The sequence below is a fragment of the Nipponia nippon genome, unplaced genomic scaffold (assembly GCF_047370975.1).
Source record: "Nipponia nippon isolate SJK-2023a ecotype South Korea unplaced genomic scaffold, ASM4737097v1 scaffold_6, whole genome shotgun sequence".
In the NCBI taxonomy this organism is placed as follows: domain Eukaryota; kingdom Metazoa; phylum Chordata; class Aves; order Pelecaniformes; family Threskiornithidae; genus Nipponia; species Nipponia nippon.
Window position 1 is genome coordinate 68,821,455 of NW_028262380.1, and position 21,654 is coordinate 68,843,108.

A 21,654-nucleotide genomic window follows, 5' to 3' on the forward strand; every position below is an offset into this window, starting at 1 on the left:
TCCCGTGTCTTATGTCTGTGTTATGCTACATAGTCTACAATTTCTGAAATGGCTGTTTTACTTCAGATGGTAAGGTAAACAGCCAGTAAGCTAAACAGCTGGCTGTGGAAGATCTCTGTCAGCTGCAGATAAGATAAAAAATATATAGATATAACACTTCATTTACTTAAATCAAGGAGTGTTTAGTTTGTTTTTTAAAGGATAAAAAAAGCCTTACATGAAGTGGTAGGCAGGTGCATAATAATATTTATGGAAGTGGACAGTAGATATTACTGGGATTTGCAGGGGAAATTAGTAATGGTTTGGTTTTTTGTTTGGTGTTTTTTGTTTTGTTGGTTTTTTGGTTTGTTTTTTTTTTTTGCAGCTGTTAACATAATAAAAGTCAGACTGGAGAGTTTGAGCACTAAATATACACGTGCACAAGAGCAAGCCAAAAGAGGCTCTTTCAAAAATATATGCTTTTCTCTCTGTATTTAGAGCCTGCTTTGTACTTTGGTAACACTGAATATCGAGTGGATGAAAGTGCTGGTTACGTGGAGATTCGTGTCTGGAGGACTGGAACAGATCTGTCCAAAGCAGCTTCTGTCACGGTGCGTTCCAGAAAAACAGAACCAGTGTCAGCAGAGGGTGAGTTACTCATAGAAATGTCACTCAGGTTGCTTTAGAGTATGTGAGCATGGAAATGGGATATCTGGCATTCACTCTTATTTACCTTCAGCGTATATATGGGGTGGAAAAGTTAAGTAAAAGACATCAGACGTGGATTTATCAGGTAGAAAACATAGTTGTGTCCCAGTTGTGTGTGGCAAGGACAGCTTGGCTAAGCTCACTGACTTTCTGACGGAGACTGCAGAACAAATGTGAATGAAATGATTGTTAATTTACGCGCACCTTAACTGATGGCAGACATTGGGAGAAACAGTTGGAGTGAAGAAGAGAGCATTGTCTTTATAGTACTGTGTTTCCCTGGAATAAAACTGAATTTACAGCATAAATCTGCTGTTGCCCTGAAGTGATGCTGTCAGTACATTAGCCAAGGAAGCTTTATTTATCTATGAGAGCTGGTGCATCTGAGATTTTAGGGTCTCTCAGTTACTGTAGAGAGAAATTCTGGAAGGCACCACCAGTGTGACCTCCAAGGATTTTCTCTGTCCAACACTGACCCAAAATACCCCCAATCTGGTGACTGTCTCTGTAAAACCCTGGTTTTATTTCTCAGTCCCAGCGAAAAGTCATTTTCCCTGTCAGACTTTGGGAATACTTAGGCTGGCCAAAATTTTGCAATGCTGTTTAAATATGTTGCTTGACTTGCTAGCTGCTAAATTAATCTTAAGGAGCAGTTACATCTGCTGGGTGTCAAGGAAATCAGTTGTATTCATGAGAATTTCCCCGTTCAGCCCAACAAATTGATGACACACTGGCAAGAGACAGATAAGGCGTCAGAAATTTTCATACTAATCAAGCTGAAAGCAAAATTGTATTTTTTAGCATGTGTGTGATACATAATCAGATTTGCTACAAAAATAACAAAGAGTTATAGCAACTAGTAATGCAGCATGTATGATTGAAGGAACATATATGGAAATAGAATTTGACTACAGTTACCGAAGAACGGAGAAGTGGTTAGCAAAATACACAATCTATCTGATGAATATGTGAAGACTCACTATTCAGGTAAAGAAATATGATTGGGTCCTACAGGATTTTCTGTGTTGTGTATAAAGTAGTGAAGTAGTGTTGCATTTCTAATCTTGTATTCGTAGGGTTTTTTTAAAAAAATCACTTCTGCCAAAGCCTAGCTATGAGATTTGGAAAAAAATTCTTTTCACAAAATCTTATCCTAGTTTCAAGTATTTATAGAGGTTTTTCATACAAAAAATATTAATACGGTTGTATATGAAATGCCTGTGCACACAGTATTTGATTAAGGAAAGAACAAAACCTGTGCAAGAATTGTAGTTCTTCATGATGCACAGAGCCAACCAGGGCGGTCAGCTCTTGTGCAGGTAAGTGTTCCCTGCCTCCAGTCCAGAGGCTGCATAATGATGTGTGAAAGAAAAAGGCACAGTTGCTTTTAAGTATGTCAACTTCAACATACTGTGACAAAGAAGGGAAAGAATTGCTGTCATTACAGGCAACAAGTAGAACGTTTAAAAGGGGATAGGAAGGAACACTCTGGTTAAAAAGAATACAAAATTATGGAAATAGTCAGAATCTTAGTAAAACAATGGGACACAAGCAGAAGGAAGAAGTGAAGTCATTTTACATCTTCCAGTTTAGATTTAATAGTCTCATACACACACAAAAAAGTCATTCTAGGTGTTTTCACCTGCACTCAGCCTGCCTGCTTCTTTTAGGGTTGAGACAGTGGTAACAGCGTTATTTTCAAGCTCAGTGATGTAGCCTAGTGCAAGACATTTTTTTCTTAGGGTACAGCTGGCATTATTCTGGGACAGGCATCTGCTCCTTTACAGGTAAACAGCCAAGTAAAACCTCATGCATGTAGTCCAGAGTTGAGCAAAAGGGTTAAATTGCTGTGGACATCAGGTCTGTTGTGTGTTGTTGAGGCTGTAGCCCGTTACTCTGCAGTTTAAGGGATCATAAACAAGTTTTAATTGTGCTGATAGCATAAAGAGTAAATGATGATCGAGATACTTATTTGTGTGTGTGTTGCACTGTATGTTCATCGTTCCCAAATTGATTTGCACGTGACAAAAATCTAAATTAAATTTTCTTCAGTCCAGCAACAGAAACAGCTGCAAACACATTTCACAAATGTACAAGTGATTGTTAACATATAGTAGTAACTGACCAAACAAGTCTTGTTGCTTCCCAAACAGCTGGAGTTGATTATGTGGGCATCAGCCATAACCTGGATTTTACACCAGGAGTCAACATGCAAGTGTTTCGAGTGATCATCCTTGATGATTTGGGCCAGCCTATGCTGGAAGGTCTGGAGAAGTTTGAACTAGTTCTCTGCATGCCCGTGAATGCAGCACTTGGAAAGCCTAGCAAAACTACTGTCATTATCAACGACACTGTCACTGACTGTAAGTATAAAGGGGGTGGGGGAGAGTTTTTCCAAGGGTTTTTCCTTTTAGTGTTTTAAGTACACTTAGAAGGTGGAAGAGCTCTTGTCGCAGTAGCATAAATTACTATGTGCGTAAGTGCTGTGATCTATCATTTACCCCAACTACCTTATCAAGATTAACAGCTGTATGCTACATCTGAAGTTGGAACATGGGGCTATAGTGCAGGTTCTTTACTCTGGCTTGTCTTCCTTCTCATTATGTACTTGAAGGTACTGTTTTGGACAAGTTAACATAATAGTGGAACTGTGCCATGAGCTAAAAGTACATTTGTTTATGCCTGGTGCATTAAGGCTATTTGTTTGAATGAATATTCATTTTGAAAGTAGAGAACCTTAGGGATTAAACTTTTTTCCCCCTAATAGTTACTTGAACACCAAAAATTGTAGGGAGCCAAGTTTCTCAAATAATTATGCAGATTGCTGTTACATGAAGCTGTAACTGTATTGTCTCTTCGAGGGGAGCACTAAGGGGAAAAAAAAAAAGGTAGGTGTAAAACTTTAAAAGTAAACAACACTCAGCGTAGCCCATTTACAGGTTCTCCAGCACTTCCTAAATAAACCAAGCTGGCTCTCAGCAGTCTCAGGTTTCTGCAAATTCACTGCATTTCAAAGACTTAAAGAAGCTATGTTTTAGAAAGCTCGTTCTCAGACAGAACTCTGAAGAGCAGTTACAGTTCCACTCTGAAATATTCACTTGTTGAAGTCAGTGCAAAGTGTGATACTGACTTCAGCGGAGATAGAATTGTGGTCATCACCCTTTTTTGCCCTTGTGGTATCGCGCATCTACTTCCTCTCTGCATCAAAGGTAAAAGAGACTGCTTTATAGAAAATAATCCCACAGCTCTGAAGTGGCTCAAATGCTGTTTTGAAAAAAAAATCACCAAGTCTTAGCTACTGTGAGAAGACTGGTGACAGAATTAGTACAAAGTTGGCAATTAGTTGCTGTAGACCAAGATAGTATTTGAATTCATCTAGATTCAAAATCTGTGTTTAAAAAGCATGTGTAAATCTGAACCTTCTTCAGTTTACTGTAAAAGGTTAGCAAATAAAATGCTAAGTTAAAGAAAATTACCTTTTTTTTTTTTAATCAAGGAATGTGATTAATATTTTCTGCCCATGTGCGAGGGTTCTTTTCAACTTGTGTAACATGTTCTGTTGTCAGTACCCAAAGTCCAGTTCAAAGAACCAATGTACGTGGCAAATGAAAAAGATGAACAGCTGGTGGCCCTCATTTATCGAAGCGGTGACATTAGCCATAAATCCACAGTGTGTTGCTATACTCGCCAGGGTTCTGCCCAAGTTATGATGGACTACAAGGAGAGGCCAAATACAGGTGATTCTGTAGTGGTGTTTCTCCCAGGTAAGTTTTTCCCATTGGAATTAGAAAATAATGTGTTACTTTTGTCTAACAAGTAATCTGATGGTAAATAGGAACTAGACCGCCAGGACATTCTGGGAGTTGTTATGCCAGTTGAGCTTCTGTGGATGAAGAACGTGGCACAGGACTATTTAACAAATAGTTTTATGACTGTGACAGCAGCATTTTCAAAGGTGATTATGGCTGAAGTTGGATAATAAAGAATTCAGTAATATTGAACATCCTCTGCTACACTTTTGAGCATAGCACTTGTTCATGAGAATAAGCAGGAATAATACTGATGCAGTGCCTTGAGCAGAGGAGAATCAGAGCAGCAGGTTCCTTGCCATACAACACCCTGCTGAATGCTGCAAGGGTTGCTGCTTAGTTCCCATTGTGGCAGAGTCATGAGATTTTTCCTTAGCAGAGACTGACTCAAACACAACAAAAAAATGAAGTGTGCCAGTCAGCGCTAGTCTCTGCTTCCATGTTCTATGGCAAGCCTGAGAAAGTGTGGGGGTTTTGTTTTGTTTTGTTTTGTTTTGTTTTGTTTTGTTTTGTTTTGTTTTGTTTTGTTTTGTTTTGTTTTTATCCTGGTCTTTTGTACTCCTATGAAGATAATGTCTTGTTCTTGCTTCATACCTTTCTGCAGGAGAAACTGAGAAGCCCTGTGTGGTAACTCTGGAGGATGATGTAATTTACGAGGAGGAAGAGGAATTCAGATTGGTGCTTGGAACACCAAAAAGTGATTCCACGTTCAGTGCTTCCATTGGGGATCAGAAAGAGACGGTGATCAAGATTAAGGATGAAGAAGACAGTAAGTTTTATGTTAATTGTTGATTATACAGGTAGCTGCAAATGGGAACATGGGACTAATTCCATGCAGTGTTTGGTTCAACAGTTTTCAAAGTCCCCAGTACCAAGTTTTTCAAAAACTGTGAAGTATTTTATTTTTATGTGTTGATTTTACACCCTTTTAATCTATTCTGAATGCATCACTGGCTCTGCCTTTTGTGGGATAATGGGAAGAGAAATTCTCTTGTTTATTTCTATTCCATTTATTGCTCTATATGTGTTGCTTTCATAAGAGTATCATAAATTTGACTAAGTTGAAAGAATCATGCGTGCCTTGGGTCAAATTCACACACAAAAAAAAATATATATATAATTGTTAATGCTATAAAATGGACTCCTTGCAAGTTGTAGAGAGTCATTTAAGAAAATCAGATTTATCCCATACCTTTGGCAAGGTATTAGAGTAAATAACTTATAGAAGTAACTGCTTTCTTCAAAAGCTAAACATATTTTATCTCTAAATATTCCACTCTAGACTTCACTAAAGCAAACACCAGGGGACCAGGTATTCTTTTAATAATAGCTACAAACTTCTATCTGAATTACAGTTTCCAAAACGTTTCAATTCAAGCGTTCTAGACAACAATCAATAAGGCAAATAAATTGATAGCCAGACAATCACTTTGAATTTTCAGGTTTGTTATGACCTTCTCATTTCCTTTGGACTGTTCACTCTCAGATAAGGTATTTGCACTTGTTCTAGTTAACATCAGTAAATTTTTTTTTTATGTTCAGGTTTTTGTCCTGTTTTGGTTTGGTTTTGTTTTTTTTTCTCATCTAGAACCAGTGATTAAATTCTCTGAAGTAAAACACAGCATTCAGGAGCCTCAGGAACCTGGAGAAATTGCACTAGTAAGAATCTATGTTCTACGCCTCGGTGATAGCTCCAAAGTATCTGTTGTCAGAGTGCACACTAAGGATGGCTCAGCCACCTCAGGGGAGGACTACAATCCAATGTCAGAAGGTAAGGGCTTCATTGGGTGTGGGGATTGGAAACATTAGTTTGGAAAGTGCCTTCCTGAAAATGAATGCTGGACAGGGAGCTGGAGTCTTGTTTTGATAACCAAATGGTAAGTGCTGTACTTTAGACTAGGACTTCCTGCTTCGTTCTGTGTGTTTTGGAATGGGAGATTTGAGTATTGTCTATTTTTGTTTTTTCTCCAAGTTAATTGTGGGACATGTGGATCTGCCCTAAGCACTTACAGTAAGGAGTTGCCAGTGGTCCCGGGGTGCTTTTCATAGAAAAGCCCACTCCTGGGAGCTGGCACCCAGGTCCCCTCTCTCCCAGGAAAGAGTTCAAACCTCAAAGTTACAGACCCATATTCTCTTTCTGTGACCCACTGCATTTGGATTTTGTTTTCCTTACAGTGACATGGTTTTGATGGCGTGTCACCCTCACAGGAACAGTTATAGCCTGGTGGTTATGCAAACTCCCTAGAGGAGTAACTCTTCTACAGTGTCTCCTGGGGAGGTATGACCTTGAATACAGTTAGACTGAAATGAACACGCAAAGTCTCTCATTTCTTGAGTATTTGTGCTATTGACTAAGAGCTAGCATCAGAAAAATGGGTACCACTTCCTCCTGACTTTTAGCAAGAAATAACAGTTCCCACTTGGTTTCTGGAGGAAGGACCACAGATGCCTATTTCTAAGAGACTGTTCTTGTCTTGAGGTTTCATGTAGGTGAACATGTGTCCTAAAGACCTAAAACCAAGTATGTTGACTTTTCAGTTCGAAGTGCAGTGGTTTGGATCCTGCTTAAATATGCACTGCAAATGGAGCCTGAGACAGTATCCATACTGGTATAATAATGTACCTGGGACCATTCCTTGGCATGTAGACCCACTCTGTTGAAGTTTCTTTGCCACTGAAGCAGGATTTCTGCATGAAAAGTGCCTCTCAGGCCCACACTAATTCTGAACTGTGTCCAGGAATTGTTTGGAAGAAAGCTAGTTGGCTTGGTGCAAAATTATGTCAGGATATTGGATATTATGTTTTTATATTATTTTAAGTCTTCCAACAAGTTATCAATATCAACTGTATTTATTTTTTCTGTCCAGCAAAAGTGAGTTAGGTTTACTTGGTCATTATGCTGCAGAACAGATGCTAGCAGCTCAGTCTACTAGTACATTTTACTTAGAGCAAAAACATGTTATTGCAACAGAATACAGAATATGTTACTTGAACACAATGGACAAAGAAAGCAATTATCTTGATTTTTCTTTAATTTGTTGTTTGTTTGTTGTTAATCAGATATTGAATTCAGAGAAGGAGAAATGGAGCATTTTGTTGAAGTAGAGATTCTGTATGATGGCATAAGAGAAATGAGAGAAGCCTTTACTGTCTACCTGAAAGCGGATGAAAACATGGTAGCAGAGACACAGGTAACCACTGTTGACAACAAAAGTTGCCATTTGTAATGATTTTTTTTTTTATTTATATAAAAACATCTGAAAAAACCTCACAGCGTGCATGACAGCCTGGTATTCATAGGCTCCTGTGGTTAGTTTGGTGCATGCCTGTCTAAATACTGGTATAAATTAGCTGTAAATCCGCACACTTTGAACAAAGTCTAGAAGCACTGAATTACAAATTCTGTATATGACCCGCTATATGCTTCATAGAGAGTTTGGCAGTGGAGACCTCTCTCATTCTTTCCAAGTTATTGGTATACATCTTAGGAGAGTATAGTGCACTGACTGACTTGTAGAAACCTCTTCTGACTTTTCCCACTACATCAAAAGATTTAAAAATATAAAAAAAGAAAGCAAGAAGCTGTGATTGGCAGGTTTTGTTTGTATTAATAGTGTCTCTGGCTGCTAGAGACCCAGTATGACAGAGAGACTGCGTTGGTCCCTCTCTAAACGTGTGGAGAGATGTGGCAGCAGCAGCAGCTGCAGCCATGCTGGGGTGCTCTGATCAGTGCTCTGCATCACTTCATGTGCCCAAGTGCAGCCTCGTGAGGCCTTCTCACCCGTTCCCATGGTAGGAGGTCTGTGGGCAGGGAGGAAGGCACGAATGGGGACAGATGAGCGTAGATTTGTCTCCCGTTTCTTTCTTTATTTTGATGAAGCAGAGGAGAGCACAGCAAGTGTTAGAGCTACTACAGTTCTGAAGAGCACCGCCTGCCATTTTGGGTTATAATTAAGACCTAAGTTGTCTCAAACACTAGCAGCTTCTTACTTCAATACTATATACAGTAAATGACTACGTGCAGAGAAACTGTGGCCCTGGGATCTGTTACATCGTGTATATTATACCTTGATAAATTTGTAGGCCACTATTTTAAAAACAGAGGATCTAAAGTTAACACACAGTCTTTATACTTCAGTTGGTAAAAGCCCAAACTGGCTGTCAGGTGAGATCAAATTGATGTGTACGCTGAAGCTACTACATGGTCTCTGGAAGTAGTTTAGCAGAATTTGGGGGTTTGTTTTTATATTTTATGTTTGTCGCAAGGTTTAGTTGGGGGTAGATGAGTCAGGAGTGAAGTTGAACACGGGAAAATGAAGAGGAGAGGTGGTATTTTAAAATTTGTCTTTATTTCCTACTACCCAAATCTATTTTAATTGGCAATAAATTCAATTCATTTTCCCCAAGTTGAGTGTGTTTTGCCCATTAGAGTAAGTAGTAAGCAATCTCCCTGTCTTTAGCTGGACCCATGAGCTTTCTCATTCTATTTTCTCCTCCTGCCACACTGAAGATGGGGAGTGAGTGAGCATCTGGGTGGGTGTTTGACTGTTTGCCAAGGCTACGGGTTTTTTTGGTAAACAAAAATTGGAATATTTTTATTTCCCTTTTCCTCGTGTTTGGGGAATCAGTTCTTCCTGAATTTTTAGCTAGCTGCTGGTGAACAGGTTTTAAGTGGAAAATCTTTAAAAACCACTGCGGAGTGAATTTTCTGTAATACAAGTCACCATTTTATCAAAGAATGCCAGGTAAAACCAGAATGAGCTTGGTGGCAGAAATTAAGTTGCAGGCACTACTTCTCCTTCTCCCTCCATTCCTTATTGTCAGCGGTATACATAACCTTTTCTCTCGCTCAACTCAGATGAGTAAAGCCATTGTGTACATTGAAGAAATGGACAGTGTTGCAGATGTGATGTTTCCAGCTGTGCCCCAGGTTGTCTCACTTCTGATGTATGACGACACTGCTAAAAGCAAAGAGAATCCACACCCTCCAACTGGCTATCCTGTTGTCTGTGTAACGGTAAGGCTTGTTTCTGCATGCTTTTGTCCAACGTACTCACTCTGTGCTCTGGACCATGTAAAAAATTGAAAAAGTATTCAGTTCTGGAAAATGACAACTAAAAGCAGCAGGCTGTTACTGTGTCAGAGGCACTTGCATAAGTCTTTCTGCTGACCAAAGTCAGAGAACGAGAGCTTCCAAGAGAGGGTCACTAACACCCCTAACCTGTGACAACTCTTTCTGCAGTGAGTGTTTCTTGCTGACCTAAATAGGCTTTGGTACTGGGCTGTGCTGTCAAACTAATAACTAGTTCTTGGGGATGGCTGGGACACGTAGAATTAGGGCCAGAAAAATAGAGATTTCTAAACCTAAAGCTATTTCTAAACCTAAAGCTGAGCCGGCAGGAAGGTGAGGAGGAGATAAGTGCTGCCCAAAAAAAAGGTCTGTGGCTGGGCCATACAGAGCTTTCCAGAAACAGTTCACATCCTGGGCTTTGTGAGCAGAGCTGTGCCATGAGCAGCTGAGCACATTTTATCAAAGTGGACTGAACAGCCTCTGGTATCAGCCATCTGTCCCATCTGCAGGAGACTGCTCTCCCAGATAGAGCTGGCAGAGGGACCTGTACTTGTGTGCCTGCTGCTTCTGTGTAAAGTCAGGTGTTTTAAACTGTTGATCAAGGATGATTTTGAGGAGAAAAAGAAAAAAAAAAGCTGAATTTTGCACTAGCAAAAAGTACACATGTGTCTTCCCTCCTGTTTGATTCTGTTGTGGGAGCAGCAGCAGACTGCTGGGGAGGGTGCAGTTGTAACTTGGCAGGTCTTTGCCAGGGATGTGTGAATTCAGGCCGTTCATTTTATGTTTCTAACAGTTTCCAGTGTATTAGAGTGGGGATCTTTCAAGCTAGGGTGTCTGAATTTGGGAGAACTGACTTGAGAGTTCAGCTTTTGGAGTCAGCACTGGCATTTTCCAGGTTTGCATGGTCAGAGGTGAAACATGAAGTGTAACAACAACTCACTACTATCTGGGGTTTGGTTTTTGTTTGTTTGTTCTTATTTTTAATTAAAAAAGCCCCATGGCATTCATTCATATCCCCTCAGTTAGGGGAAGATAGTGTGCCTGCATAAAGGTCTTATTTTGCTGATTTAGTAATAAGCAGAGTACTGTTAGAATAATACTGAACAGTTTGCTTGCCTGGAGCAGGCGTAGGTAAGAACAGATAACGCCCTCTATTTTATGTAAATGCCAACCCATAGGCATGCAATCCCAAGTATTCAGACTACGACAAAACGGGATCCATCTGCGCCATGGAAAACATCAATGATACTCTGACCCTGTACCGCTGGCTTGTCAGCGCTCCAAGTGGGAGTGATGGTGTCACCAGCCCGATGAGGGAAGTGGACTCCGACACTTTTTTTACCAGCACCAAATCCATCTCCCTGGACTCTGTATACTTCCAAGCAGGCTCCAGGCTTCAGTGTGCAGCTCGAGCTGTGAATGCCAATGGTGATGCAGGTCTGGAGCTGCTAAGTCCAATATATACAGTAAACAGAGAGGAAGGTAAGTTGTTAATGATGGGGAATTAGGTAGCCTTTCTTGGGAAAAAATGAGGTAGTGTTTGCAGCTGATGGCGGTCTGCTGTGGGGTGTTTTGTTTTAGGGCGTAGTGCTCATATGTTAATTTTTTTTCATACACGCATGGGACTGTTCTAGCGAAAGGCAAAAGCATCTTGTAATCGTCTCATCAGCTCTAGTATTTCAAGAGTTTGGGCCCATCATAGGTCATATGTAAAAGACTGGTGGGTGTATGGTGATAATGATTTTTTTACACCTAATTTGACTAGTGAGCAGAGCAGAATTTGATTTCCCCAGTCTTGGGTCCTTTGCTTTTCTCAATATACATATTTCAAATACACCTCTATTTCCATGTGTGTTTAGTTTAAACAACAGAGCTACTGACACTGAGAGCAGGTTGTAGGTGTACTGAATTTGATGTTGTCTTAAGACTTGCAGACTAAAGACAGTTAAAATACAGGTGCTGGAAAAGGGTGGGGGCATGAAATGCATGTGGAAATTCAGATATTGCAGCACTGCATGCATAACTCTGCTGAGGCTATGCATCAGAAGGTAAGGGGACGTGCTAATTTTGGATTTAGCCCACATCCCTCAAGTTTCTTAACTGTGATCCATATCTGGATGTGTATGACTAATCTGTTGCCTTTTCTCAGAAATTCAGATGAGGAAAATGCATCTTTTTGCTCAATCAGTTAGTGACTAGAACAGTTACTTGGGAGTTACTTTAAAGTCCTACTCTGCCCAAATTAAAGCAGGAGCTTGACTTTACTGCATCTTGGGATTCAAGGGGCCAAAATGTTGCGTGCTAGGGGGCGACTCTGTCTCTTTATACTAAAATGTTTCATTTAGGCTCTATAATTAAATACTCACTGGGTGAGAGAAGCACTAGCTCACCGACTATGCAAGTGGGTCATGCTGTGCTTCCTCAGCTCTCTGTTCTCTGCAGTTCAGTCCTTCTGCTACATCTCCTCTGCTACATGGAGTCCTCCACCTCCATCTCCTCCAGCCACAGTGCAAAACCCCTGGGCAGCATTGAACTATGTGGGAAGAACTGGAAAAGTTTTGTGTTACCAGGGTATTAGTGATGGTCCTGTTGTAGTGTCAGCGGCCTGCCAAAAAAACAAGACAAGGCTTGTGAACAGAGGCAGTGTTTTCTGTTAAGATCACAAGTTGGGGAAGGAAGGGAAGCTTTTGCGCATGTAATCCAGACTGAAATCCATCAAGGTTTTAGTCAGTTGTGCTCAGGCTCAGTGGCTGAAAAGTAGCTCCCTTGAGACTTTCCATCGTTAGGAAGTTAGGTGAAGTTTTCAAGGTTCCCTCAGGCTCCTAAGTGTTAGATTTATAGGTCTACAGTGGCCATTATCCACCATAGCTCCTCTGTGGGTTTACCGCTATCCTCCTAAAGTGCTAGTTCCTTCTGTAATTTAATCAGAAATGATCTTTGCCTCATCATACACAGAAAAAGACAGAACCTGAAATACCTCTCCGGTGTAAGTAGTGGACCCTGCAGAATGACACAAACTGCCCCTGTGTATTTTAGTTAGCTGTTGTCTGCAAGATGTTGGCCCCCCTCAGGCAGCCTGTTTTTTGCGGCAAGAGCTCAGGTGTGGTTGTGAACCACCCTGCCCTTCACCTCAGTAAGTGATGGCTGCCAAGGTAAATGCTGGTGTAAAGTTGCCATCTCCCCATTTCTAGGGAGGAAGAACAAATCCTTATCAGGAAGAGGTCAGGTTACTCAGCCGCTGCTGGGCATTGAAGGGTTTCCATGCTTGTGCTGTTGCCTCTCTGGAGAAGGGCTTCTTGGCCCTAGGCGTTAGACCAGGCAGCATGGGCAGAGCTGTGAGGAACTCCCTAATTAGCATGTCGACATTTCTGCATTTTTCTGACCTAGCTCTGTGGACAGACATCTCCAAGCTGCTTAACACAGATACGACACAGTTTAGCAGTCATCTCACAACCTGTCTTTCCCCTTTGCTCAGGTCTTTGCCAGCCTCGCATCCCAGGAACAGTAGGAGCAGAACCTTTCTCAGCTAAAATTCGCTACATGGGTCCAGATGACCCTGACCATCGCAATCTGATCCAACTAACAGTCACGATGCCCCATATGGATGGTAAGCATCAAGTGGTGAGAGTTAATTAACACACACTGCTTTGGACTTTTCCTCTCCCACAGGTTTGTCTCCACAGTTGCTTGCTGCGTTGTGGCAGAACCATGAATAATCCTTGTTTAATGAACAGCTTGCCAACTGCAAAGTTGGGCATCCTTAGCTCCTGTGTTTCCGGACTCCAGCTCTAAAAATATGTTCACAAGCAGTTAATGAATACTTTATTTCTATTCAGGATGTTAATGGGTCATATGACATTTATGTTTTAGGAATGCTGCCGGTTATCTCCACGCGCCCCTTATCCAACTTTGAGCTAACACTTAGCCCAGATGGCACTCGTGTGGGACACCACAAGTGCTCCAACCTACTGGACTATAATGAGATCCAGACCAAACACGGGTTTATTACAGAGGAAACTAAGAACCCCAAAGTGATGGGAGAAACAGCACCTTACCAGTACAGCAGTGCTCTGCGGTCTGCCAAAACCTTGCGTTTCTACCAGAACCTCAACCTAGAGGCTTGCCTTTGGGAGTTCAACAGTTACTACGATATGTCTGAGCTGCTGACAGACTGCAGTGGCTCCCTTGGCACAGATGGGCAGGTATGTGGCACTGAAGCGCTTTCCTCTCTCGATAAGAGGCTTTGGAAGCACAAGTCCAACAGAAAGTGTTACTAAGGATTGCATGAGGAAGGATTTCGTCACTATGCAGGCAGTTTGATATGTGTTCCCTTAGCACAAATGGTTTTGGAAGTACAGATTTGTTCCTTCGCACTGTATTTCTGTGCACAGACATGATTCATCTTCCCGGTAATTGAGCACAGCTTACCGCATTGCTGTTGCTCCTAGTCTGGATTTTAGAAACAGTTTTTCTGACTCAGAGAGCTTTTCCAAACTCTGTACGTGCTTGTGCTATCACCTAAAGCCCATGTAGCAGCATATTCAAAGAAGAGGCTACAATTTTATTGCCTTACAGAAGTAAACCATATATGTAAAGTATGTTATTGACCCTGGAAGTGTGTTCTAAGGCTACATTAAAAAAATGCTTTTTTACAAAAAAAAAACAAAACGCTTTTTTAATTAGAAGCTCTAATTTAGGCTTACAGTGTTTGGGCTTTAGGCAGAGCTGTCAAGTAGGGTGAGATTTTGTAAACAGAAGCTTGGTTGATGAGGAACAAACACACACATGATTTTCCTGAGTAAAACAAGCCATTGTGCCAGGGCTTTGATATGAATTACATCAAAGAGCAGGCACGGTGGCTCCCCTGTGCAGTGTCTGACAGCAAGCACACTGCATTTACTTGGAAAATAACCCAAGGCACAAGCACCCTACAGCAATTGCACTTACACTGGAGGAAATTCCAGGGGGCTGTGGAGCCTCTGTGCTGACTTCACCTTGAATCAGCCTTGGCTCAGCAGCTTGATGCTTTCCCATTCCATAAGTGCTCAACTGTTCCCTTCTCAATTGATGCTCAGTAGCCAAAGAAGATTTATTTACTAATCATCTGCTTGGCCACCCATTCTGGTTGCTTGTTAGTTGCTTGGTAGAGAGAGACCTTCTTAACTCAGAAGATAGTTTTAAATTGCAGTGTTTCAGGGTGCCATAATCCATAGAGTTCAATCTATTGTAAAGGTAGGTGTTACTTTAGAGAACTCATTTCTAAATTTGTGTTTGATTTCTGAATGCCTAAGGAATCTGGTGGTTCCCATCTGGAATTTTAATTTAGGCCACCTTCAATTTCTCTTGGAGTTCAATTTCAAATGGAGTTTGTTTTGAAAGCTTTTTTTTTTTTTTTTTTTTAAATTCCAAGGTAAAACAAAATCTTAGATGGTCCTTATTTTGGAGAGGTGTGAACCCTGTTATGTTGAACTGGCAAAAATTTGAGGACACTATCGAGTGAGGTGATTTGCAGGACCTGAAATAATAGCGATGTCAGTAACACATGTAAAATGTTTCTGTGCAGGCTTTTTTGCTTAGGTTTAAAGAGTGCAGTTCATGAGAATGCAAAGTTGGCATGAAAGTAATTGTTTTTTTCAGGTTGCATGCAGTAACCTGCTACCTTAATGTTTTTCAGGTCTTAAATCTGGTGCAGTCATATGTAACTCTGCGGGTGCCTCTCTATGTCTCCTATGTCTTCCACTCCCCTGCTGCCATTGGTGGCTGGCAACATTTTGATTTGCAGTCTGAACTGAGACTCACCTTTGTGTACGACACAGCTATCCTGTGGAAAGATGGGATAGGTGGCCCTCCTGAATCAGAGCTCCAAGGTGAGCTGTTTCAGATGCTGTCATTTCTAAACTCCATCCTGTTCAATGTTCTGATGATGGGAGACGAGTGGTCAATACCTTGATGCTTTTTAGCCTTGAGACTCTCAAAAGCAGTAACAGCATGCTGACTCCCTCAGTTAAAACACCCACCCAAAGGACAATTATGTTTGGTTTTCAGTGCTGTATGTTACTGAACTAGATGTTTTGAATCTTCCCTCAACTGCATGCTGCTTTTAATCTCTAAAAATGAGACAAATTAGTGCGCAGACCAACTCTAAAGCAGACGTTCTTATGGAAAGATAGCCTCCAGTGCTGAATTGATACACGGTCACAAGGCAACGGAAGCACTTACACAGCCCTGTGCAGGGGAAGTGCCTGCAAAAGGGACCTTACTGGAGGGAGCAGCCTTGGTGTCCATGTGACAAAAAGACCCAGACTCCTCCTTTCTCCTGCCTGCACTCTTATATCAGCCTATGTGGATATACTTCAGGTGAGTCTGGTCTTATGTCAGCAAAAGGGAGAAAAAAAACCCTGCCTTAATGGATTGAACCATTAGCAGGTGTAAATTAGTTCATTTTTTCTGAAGTTGGTGGGTTTGGAGATCTCTCTCAAAACAATCAATGTGACAGGGTCTAATGTCTGTGAAGAGCACTAGAGTTTCGGTAAAGTGTTTCAGATCTCCAGATGCAGAAAATGTATGAAGAGCCTTCCTTTAAAAATGCGTTTGGGAACCGTTGGTGGTAAAATGCTTGGCTTTTCCTCCCTAGGCTCCCTCTATCCTGTGAGTATGCGGATCAATGACGAAGGGCGATTAGTGGTGAACTTCCGAACAGAGGTTCGTTTCTGGGGCCAGCTGGTGATGTCCCACCCAGGTGCGTACCCAGCCCGTCCACCTGTGCTAGCCAGGGTATCTGTAGTGCTGTCTGTCTGGCAGAGGACAAAGGTATCACAGTAAAGGGTCTGTCTCAGTGTAGAAGGAGTATAAGTAACCGAGGCGCTTCCCTTTCTGGGGTGTAAGTTAATTTCTTTCCGTTCTCTTGCTGCTTTGCTTTTGTGTAGTGATTTTATACCATGCCAGGCATCAGTATTAATTATGGCAAATTATAATTTGCCTTTTATGCTTTCAGGAACATCTCTGGCATCAATGGTGATGTCTGCTGACCACCCTGGCCTCACGTTTACACTCAGTCTGTTACGAAGCGAGCCGACCTTCCACCAGCCTGTGCAGCAGTGGAGTTTTATCTCTGACTTTGCTGTGAGTTTATATTCAGACTTGAATTTAGGGAAGCAAAGGGAATGACGGTTTTTAGCATACTTTCCATGCAGTTGTCAGCACTATAAGATCAGTAAGCATCAACTTATTTGGATGCAGTCACGTGTTTTCATTACCTAATGAACAGTCAGAAGTCCCTGGTGTCCCTGGAGCTTGAGTCCCGAGGCCTGAACCCATGCTCCCGCTAGCCGGCACCGTTCAGTGCTGGAGCTCTGGCCTCTCTTGAAGAGTTTGCCTTAACGTTATCTCCCTTGGCATTGCCAGGAAACTGTGATCCAGGAGTTGCTGCTGCTGTTATGAGAGGCTTGATTTCTCCCCACACGTGGCAAAGCTGCTTAGCTCCTGCTGAGCTCAGGAGTCAGTGGGAACTACTGTGGCCCCAAAGCCTGTGCCTCTAGTAGGGCAGAAGAGGCTTGCTTAAAAGTGTCTGGCTTCTGTGAGAGGGACAGAGCCCAGTTACTGGGCTCTTGCTGAGCTGACAGGAAAGGAGCCATTTGCATTCACTAAAAATCTGGCCAAAATCATCATCTCTTCAGAGAGATTTAGTATGTTAGATTTGGACATTGACATGTTCATTTCCACCACCACCGCAGCAAGGTCAGTCCCTCAAAGGCCTGGTAGTAGATATTCTGTATTAGTTCTCGTTACAGAGAAGTAGAGGAAAGACAGCGTGTGTCAGTGTCTTGCTGCTGAAGTGTGCTGATGGTGTTGGTGCACACGCTTCCTGCATAAGGGAAAGCACCACGATCATAAACAGTAACGTCCAAGTTTGTGAAAGTGTTTAGGATGCTGCTGGGAATTCAGCTTCACCTCAGGGCAATGTGAGCTGAAAGTGATTGTTCAGAGGCTGTGGAGAAGCGCTCATTTCTCTGATCTTTTTGCAGGTACGAGATTACTCAGGTACTTACACTGTGAAATTCATCCCTTGCACTGCTGCGCCCAGTCAGCAATATGCCCTTCCTGTCATCTGTAACCCACGGGACCCAATTGTATTTGATATGGACGTCAGGTTCCAACAGGTACACCATTTTACTTAGGACTTGCACATTTTCCATGAAGCCTCATGGGCAAAACAAGCCAAGAGCAAATTCAGGCTGAAAGGCCAGTGTTCTGTAACCACTGAAAGAGGTGTTCTGGCATAGGCCATCCAGTACCAGTTGTCAAGAGAAAATCATGGATTATTTCAGGTGGGTTCAGAAGGAGTTTTACAGTGCTTGTAGCCTGCTCTAGATCTCATCTTCACAGGTGGGAGAAAATCAAACTAAATCAACATTTTTTCAGTAATTAAAATCTTATTTTTCCATTTCTTTACGTCATAGTCCAGCCTATTCCCAAGTACTTTGCTGCTTTTTTTCAGGATGGCGGGGGCTGAAAGGGGAAGGAATTTTAGTTCTAAGCGAGATGGTTTTCAAAAATAACTTGTAGTCCCGAGGTTGATTTTTAAAACTGAGATTCAATGTAACAGAATTGTATCAAGAGGGTCTTTTTCTCAAGCAGTGGGAAACACTTAATTCAGGGTTAGGGTGGCAATTGTGACAATTTTCCTGTATATATTAAAGCAAAAAAAAAAAAAAAAAAAAAAAAGCAGTGCACCAAGTAGCAGTAACTTACTATTGTAGATTGTTACAAAGACCGGATTTTCTGTTGCAATTAGCTTGAGGAATGACTTGAATAGCATTTGGAGAGCAAGGGTTCTGAATCTGAGGCTTAATTTCCAGTGACCGTATCAAACATTTTAAAACCTCTTAGTATAACATTGCATCCTTCTGTCAGTACATAAAAAAATGACCTGATTTCCCGCCCCCTCCAAAAGTACTGGATACCTGAGAGGCCATGTCAATGTCAGCCAGAGCCGTTCAGCCCTTTTGACCATGAGAGCTGCTCTTTAGCCTTCTGCTTCGTTAGCCAGTTGCGTGGCATGTGTGGCAAGTGTGGAGACGACTGTATTACATGCAAATTAACTGAATGTCTGTCTTGTTTGCTCAAACAATTGGTGTTGAATTTAATTTAAAGATACTGCTTCAGCAATAGTTTTCCTGCTGCCAGCTTGTAGCGCAGGAGATAACTGCTACACAGGAGGAGGAGAATGATTTGATGAGGAGGGAAATAACTGGAGTTGTGGTGGCATTTGCATATTAAGTTAATTTTGCACTTGTGTGTATATAATCGCATCCTTATGACTGTTACCCTTAGATGCTGGGTTTATTGTCGTCAACAAGATTAAATAGTGGTGTGAGACAGTTTAGTTCTTGACCTTATTTCTGTGTTGGAGAGCCGGTTGCCTTCTGTTCCCCTCTACATCTCCCTGCCATTACACGTGTGGTGGCTCTCGCAGCACCCCGGAGTGCCGGAGTCCCAGGGCAGGCGCAGACCCGTGGCCCGGTGCCAGCTTCCTCCGTCCAAACGTGCTGGGCTCCTGCAGCCACGAGGTGTTTGTGGTGGGGAAGGCAGAAAGGCGGTGACTGGGAGTGACCTACCATTGCACCAGAGGAATTAACCTACTTGCAGGGCAACTCCTGTGTTGGCTCCGGGTGTGGGCCATCGGCCAGGTTACTTCTCCGGGCAAATTGCAGGCAGCTTCCAGGTCGCAAGTGGAACATGCACAGTGTAGCCGGGGGCGAGTAGGGGCAGATGAGGTTTCCCATCCTGTGCTTGTTGCTTTGAATGTGCGGATTCTTTAGAGTAGGGAAAATGAGTTGGTGCTGAGCTAGGTTCTGGTCCTGATCTAGTTTTATTGACCTCTTGCCCACAGCTCTGTTCTCCCAACTACTTTGACACCCAAGTGTCACTGAAAGGATACGTTGCTACCCTGTATCTGAGGAAACAGATAACTCTTGCTGTTTTACTTGGCAATGTTGAAATAAAGCACTGTAGTTGTGTATTTTAGTGGATCATGATGAGAAGCACAAGAGGAGGTTTATGCATGTATGTATGTCGGAGGGATTCTTATAAATGCTGCGTACTGCTGAAAGGTTTGACCAGCGCATCGCTACTGTGGCAATGGTGTAGAATGATCGTTGTAAAGCTACAACCAAGGCATTTTTTTGGTCATCTAATTTCATTTTTCCCCACAGGTCAGTGACCCAGTGGCAGCAGAGTTCAGTCTAAATACTCAAATGTTTCTGCTGTCCAAAAAGGAGCTTTGGATATCTGATGGATCAATGGGATTTGGAGAAGGAGCTGACGTAGCCTTTACCAAAGGTAAAAAGTCAATTGAACCTTCAACATATTATGAAAGCTAAAACAGAACCACTTTTAACAAGAGCTGAATATGTGTTTTACTAGTTTTATAACCCCTGCATGGTCTATGTATTTCCACTGCAGAAAAGTAAAATACAGAAGCACTAAAATATGATGTAATTTAGCGTAATTGAAACAGGCTTTGGTTCTGTTTATGGGCTCTGAGAGGAAAAGCATTCTAAAGGTAGGTGCAGAATATAGGGGCATATATCTGAAACCGCAGTTCTGAAAACTCTTGCTCAGCTACTGCATAATCACGTATTCCCCTCATTCTGTTTTGCTTTGAAGCTGCCCACACTGGAACTTTTTGCCCCATTTTGAGGGGGCTACGTAATTTCAGTGCTTAGGTTATTCTAGTCAGAAATGCAGGAATTGAATACTTGTACACCCGAGGCTCCTTGACTTGGTCATGCAGCTGTTCTCAATTGCAGACTGGGTGCACACCTGCAGCTGGCTTCAGCCAAGCTGCTCAGACTCATTCTTGACTTTTTTTTATTTTTTTTTATTTTTTTTTTGAGTTCTGGCCCAGGGCGGGTGCTCTCACACTCTGTACTCACTCACTGACTGGAGCTGTTATCAGGTTCCAGGGAAACTCCTGGTAATGGCGGTATTGGACCAGAATGTTCTTTGGTTTTATTTGGTCCCTTATTTGAGTTATCAGTCTGAAACCCAGATGTCCTGTTAAGAACTTTATTTTGCTTGATAGAATGCTATCAGGTTGGGTAGTTTCTTATACGTGAATATGGGTTGCCCTCTAGTGAAGAGAAGGGAAGAGCTTGCTTTAAAAAGAGCTGCACTGTAAAAAACACGTCGGTACAAATTGTAACAGCAAGTAAGACTAAAGCCCTGATAAATTAGTAGTAACAGCCATGGAGCATCCCGTCTTCACATGCAAAGGGAAATACACTTAAAACTAGATAATTCCTGTCCTGCGAATTTTAAAGAACAATGCTTTGGTAATAACTTGATTTAATAATTTTAAATTGACTGGTATAATGTAAAATGTGTTCATCTGCTTTACTAGGATCTGAAATCTATGGCCGAGTGATGGTGGATCCAGTTCAGAATCTCGGTGACTCCTTCAGCTGCAACATCGAGAAGGTGTTCCTTTGCACTGGTGCCGACGGGTACGTGCCCAAGTACAGCCCAGGCAATCAGGAATACGGATGCCTGGCTGACTCGCCCTCCCTCTTGTACAGATTCAAGATCCTGGTACGTAAACAGAGAGTTATGGTAGCATGCATTTTTAGATCCCTGATTTCCATGTGAATCTGGAAATACTAAATTTACTTCCTTTAGGATAAAGCTCAACCTGAGACACAAGCCAGAGCCTTTGGAAACGTGGAGTTTCATGCTACGTTAGCAGCTGATCATGCAGATGCTTTTCCTCTAGTAAAACAGCCCGGTTCTGATGGTTTCAGCCTGTCTTCTGCTCCGCTCTTCCAGGTAAGTTGTCTGATAAGTGTATCACAGAAATTCTTTCATGCTAAAAGACGACTGAGGTGGAGAACAGAGCATGCAGGTAATCGTGGGCACTGTGTTAGTCAGCGACAGACTTCAGCAACACATTTCCTTTATTCCCTCTCCCTAACAGTGTAGAAACAAGGATGGCATTGCTTTGTAACACTGAACTACCCTTCTGCAGCCTTCCTCTTGTTGCAGACATGTACACCCGTGACTGGGAGCAGAAGTCACTCGTTTAGCTTA

General features: G+C 42.1%; 1 protein-coding gene across 1 annotated transcript in view; it reads left to right on the forward strand.

The window, feature by feature from the left end:
• FREM3 (FRAS1 related extracellular matrix 3) overlaps window positions 1-21,654 on the forward strand; it is a 72,445-nt gene that overhangs the window by 48,030 nt on the left and 2,761 nt on the right. The window contains exons 7-23 of the mRNA XM_087737871.1: window positions 478-627; window positions 2,841-3,050; window positions 4,254-4,451; window positions 5,101-5,265; window positions 6,085-6,267; window positions 7,557-7,687; window positions 9,355-9,513; window positions 10,746-11,049; window positions 13,043-13,174; window positions 13,438-13,769; window positions 15,242-15,434; window positions 16,202-16,306; window positions 16,562-16,689; window positions 17,592-17,726; window positions 19,782-19,908; window positions 20,972-21,159; window positions 21,247-21,393. Of these exons, the coding sequence (XP_087593997.1) occupies window positions 478-627; window positions 2,841-3,050; window positions 4,254-4,451; window positions 5,101-5,265; window positions 6,085-6,267; window positions 7,557-7,687; window positions 9,355-9,513; window positions 10,746-11,049; window positions 13,043-13,174; window positions 13,438-13,769; window positions 15,242-15,434; window positions 16,202-16,306; window positions 16,562-16,689; window positions 17,592-17,726; window positions 19,782-19,908; window positions 20,972-21,159; window positions 21,247-21,393 (2,987 nt within the window). The remainder of the gene's footprint in view (window positions 1-477; window positions 628-2,840; window positions 3,051-4,253; window positions 4,452-5,100; window positions 5,266-6,084; window positions 6,268-7,556; window positions 7,688-9,354; window positions 9,514-10,745; window positions 11,050-13,042; window positions 13,175-13,437; window positions 13,770-15,241; window positions 15,435-16,201; window positions 16,307-16,561; window positions 16,690-17,591; window positions 17,727-19,781; window positions 19,909-20,971; window positions 21,160-21,246; window positions 21,394-21,654) is intronic.